The sequence below is a fragment of the Gekko japonicus genome, unplaced genomic scaffold (genome assembly GCF_001447785.1).
Source record: "Gekko japonicus isolate JY-2015 unplaced genomic scaffold, Gekko_japonicus_V1.1 scaffold2838, whole genome shotgun sequence".
Lineage (NCBI taxonomy): Eukaryota > Metazoa > Chordata > Lepidosauria > Squamata > Gekkonidae > Gekko > Gekko japonicus.
Genome location: NW_015170359.1, coordinates 34,485 through 36,169, shown reverse-complemented (window position 1 = coordinate 36,169; position 1,685 = coordinate 34,485). Strand labels below are relative to the sequence as shown.

General features: G+C 53.2%; 1 protein-coding gene across 1 annotated transcript in view; it reads left to right on the top strand.

Moving 5' to 3' along the window:
* The first annotated feature begins 13 nt into the window (after window positions 1-13).
* The window catches only part of LOC107116311 (zinc finger protein 543-like), a 13,484-nt gene continuing 11,812 nt past the window's right edge, over window positions 14-1,685 (top strand). Inside the window, exons 1-2 of the mRNA XM_015418216.1 lie at window positions 14-248; window positions 1,116-1,224. Coding sequence (XP_015273702.1) covers window positions 63-248; window positions 1,116-1,224 — 295 coding nt within the window. The 5' untranslated portion in view covers window positions 14-62. The remainder of the gene's footprint in view (window positions 249-1,115; window positions 1,225-1,685) is intronic.

Genomic DNA, 1,685 nt, shown 5'->3' with positions numbered 1-1,685 from the left:
TCAGGGGTTTCTGCTTCCAAGAGGCTGAGGGGCCCCGGGGGGCTTACAGCCGACTGTGGGAAATGTGCCGTGGGTGGCTGAGAGTGGAGAATCACAGCAAGGAGGAGATCCTGGAGCTCTTGGTCCTGGAGCAGCTGCTGAGCGTCCTGCCCCCGGAGATCCAGAGCCGGGTGAGGGAGAGCGGCCCTGAGAGCTGCTCCCAGGCAGTGGCCCTGGCCGAGGAGCTCCTCTTGAGGCAGGAGAAGCAGGTGAGGCCCTTCTGCTTTGTGGGGTCCTGAGTGCAGGAGGGCCTGGAGTGGATCTGGGGCTGAGATCTCTGTTTATATAAGGGGGGAGAAGGGGAAAGCCAGAGTGCAATGGAAAGGTTGGTTGCGGCATTTTCCTGGAAGCTGAATCCAGAGATTTTTAGTGGGGAGAAATTTTGTCTCCACCTGGGAACCAGTGGATGGGCCTGTAGTGATGGGGTCACCCTCCCCCTGAAAGGGCAGGTCTTTGGGTTCTGGGAGCTCAAGATTCCTACCCCCTTGTCATCTCCACGAGTGACACGTGTGGCCTGGAGAGTCATGAAGACCTCCTCTCATCTCCCTCCTCCCATACAATTTACTGGCTGCTATCATGACGGAGTGAGCTCCAGTCTCTAGTTCCAGCTCCTGCCAACCTAGCAGTTCGAAAGCAAGAAATTGCAAGTAGATAAATAGGTACCACTTTGGTGGGAAGGTAACAGCGTTCTGTGCGCCTTGGTGTTTAGTCATGCCGGCCACATGACCACGGAAACATCTTCGAACAGCGCTGGCTCTTCGGCTTTGAAACGGAGATGAGCACCGCAACCCTAGAGTCGGACTCGACTGGCTTTCGAGCAAGGGAACCTTTACCTTTTTATTATAATGTCTTGGGCCTTATTGGTGAGGGTGCCATCATTGTGGGATCAACTACACTAGGAGTAGTTTGCAATGTGGTGCTCACACCTTTTAATATTCCTTAGGGGAAACTCTGTCTTGCACTCTCCATATTGTAATCTTCCATAGTCAGGATGAGGGAAAGAACCCTCCGCTGTGCATCCTCTGCAGTCTTTGTTGCTCTCCCTGGAAAGGATCCATCCCTCTTTGATGTTGTAGGTGCCCTTGGAGGGAGCCGCCGGAATGGTTTCTGAGGCAGGCGAGGATCCATCTGAGAGTGAGAAGAGGCATTTCTTGATGGACATTAAAGAAGAGCCCGACACTCTAGGTATGAAGGGAAGGAGGCCTTTGGGGGACTGAGATCGAGGAGTCCTGGAAGCTCCCTTTGGGGCTGAATTCAGCAGTGGCCCCTTCTCTCCTTTTAAGGGCTGCTTTCCTGTCCTTTGATTCCCCAAAGGACGTGATATGCTCAGAAGAGGTCAGGTGGATGAAGCCAAAGTCCTATCAATTCTTTCGTATAAGAGTATAAGAGAGCCAGTTTGGTGTAGTGGTTAAGTGTGCGGACTCTAATCTGGGAGAACCGGGTTTGATTCCCCACTCCTCCGCTTGCAGCTGCTGATGTGACCTTGGGTCAGTCACAAGCTCTGACAAGAGCTGTTCTTGAAAAAAAGAGCAGTTTCTGTCAAGAGTTCTCTCAGCCCCCACCCACCTCACAGGGTGTCTGTTGTGGGGAGGGGAAGGGAAAGGAGTTTGTAAGCCGCTCTGAGACACCTTTGGGTAGTGAAGGGC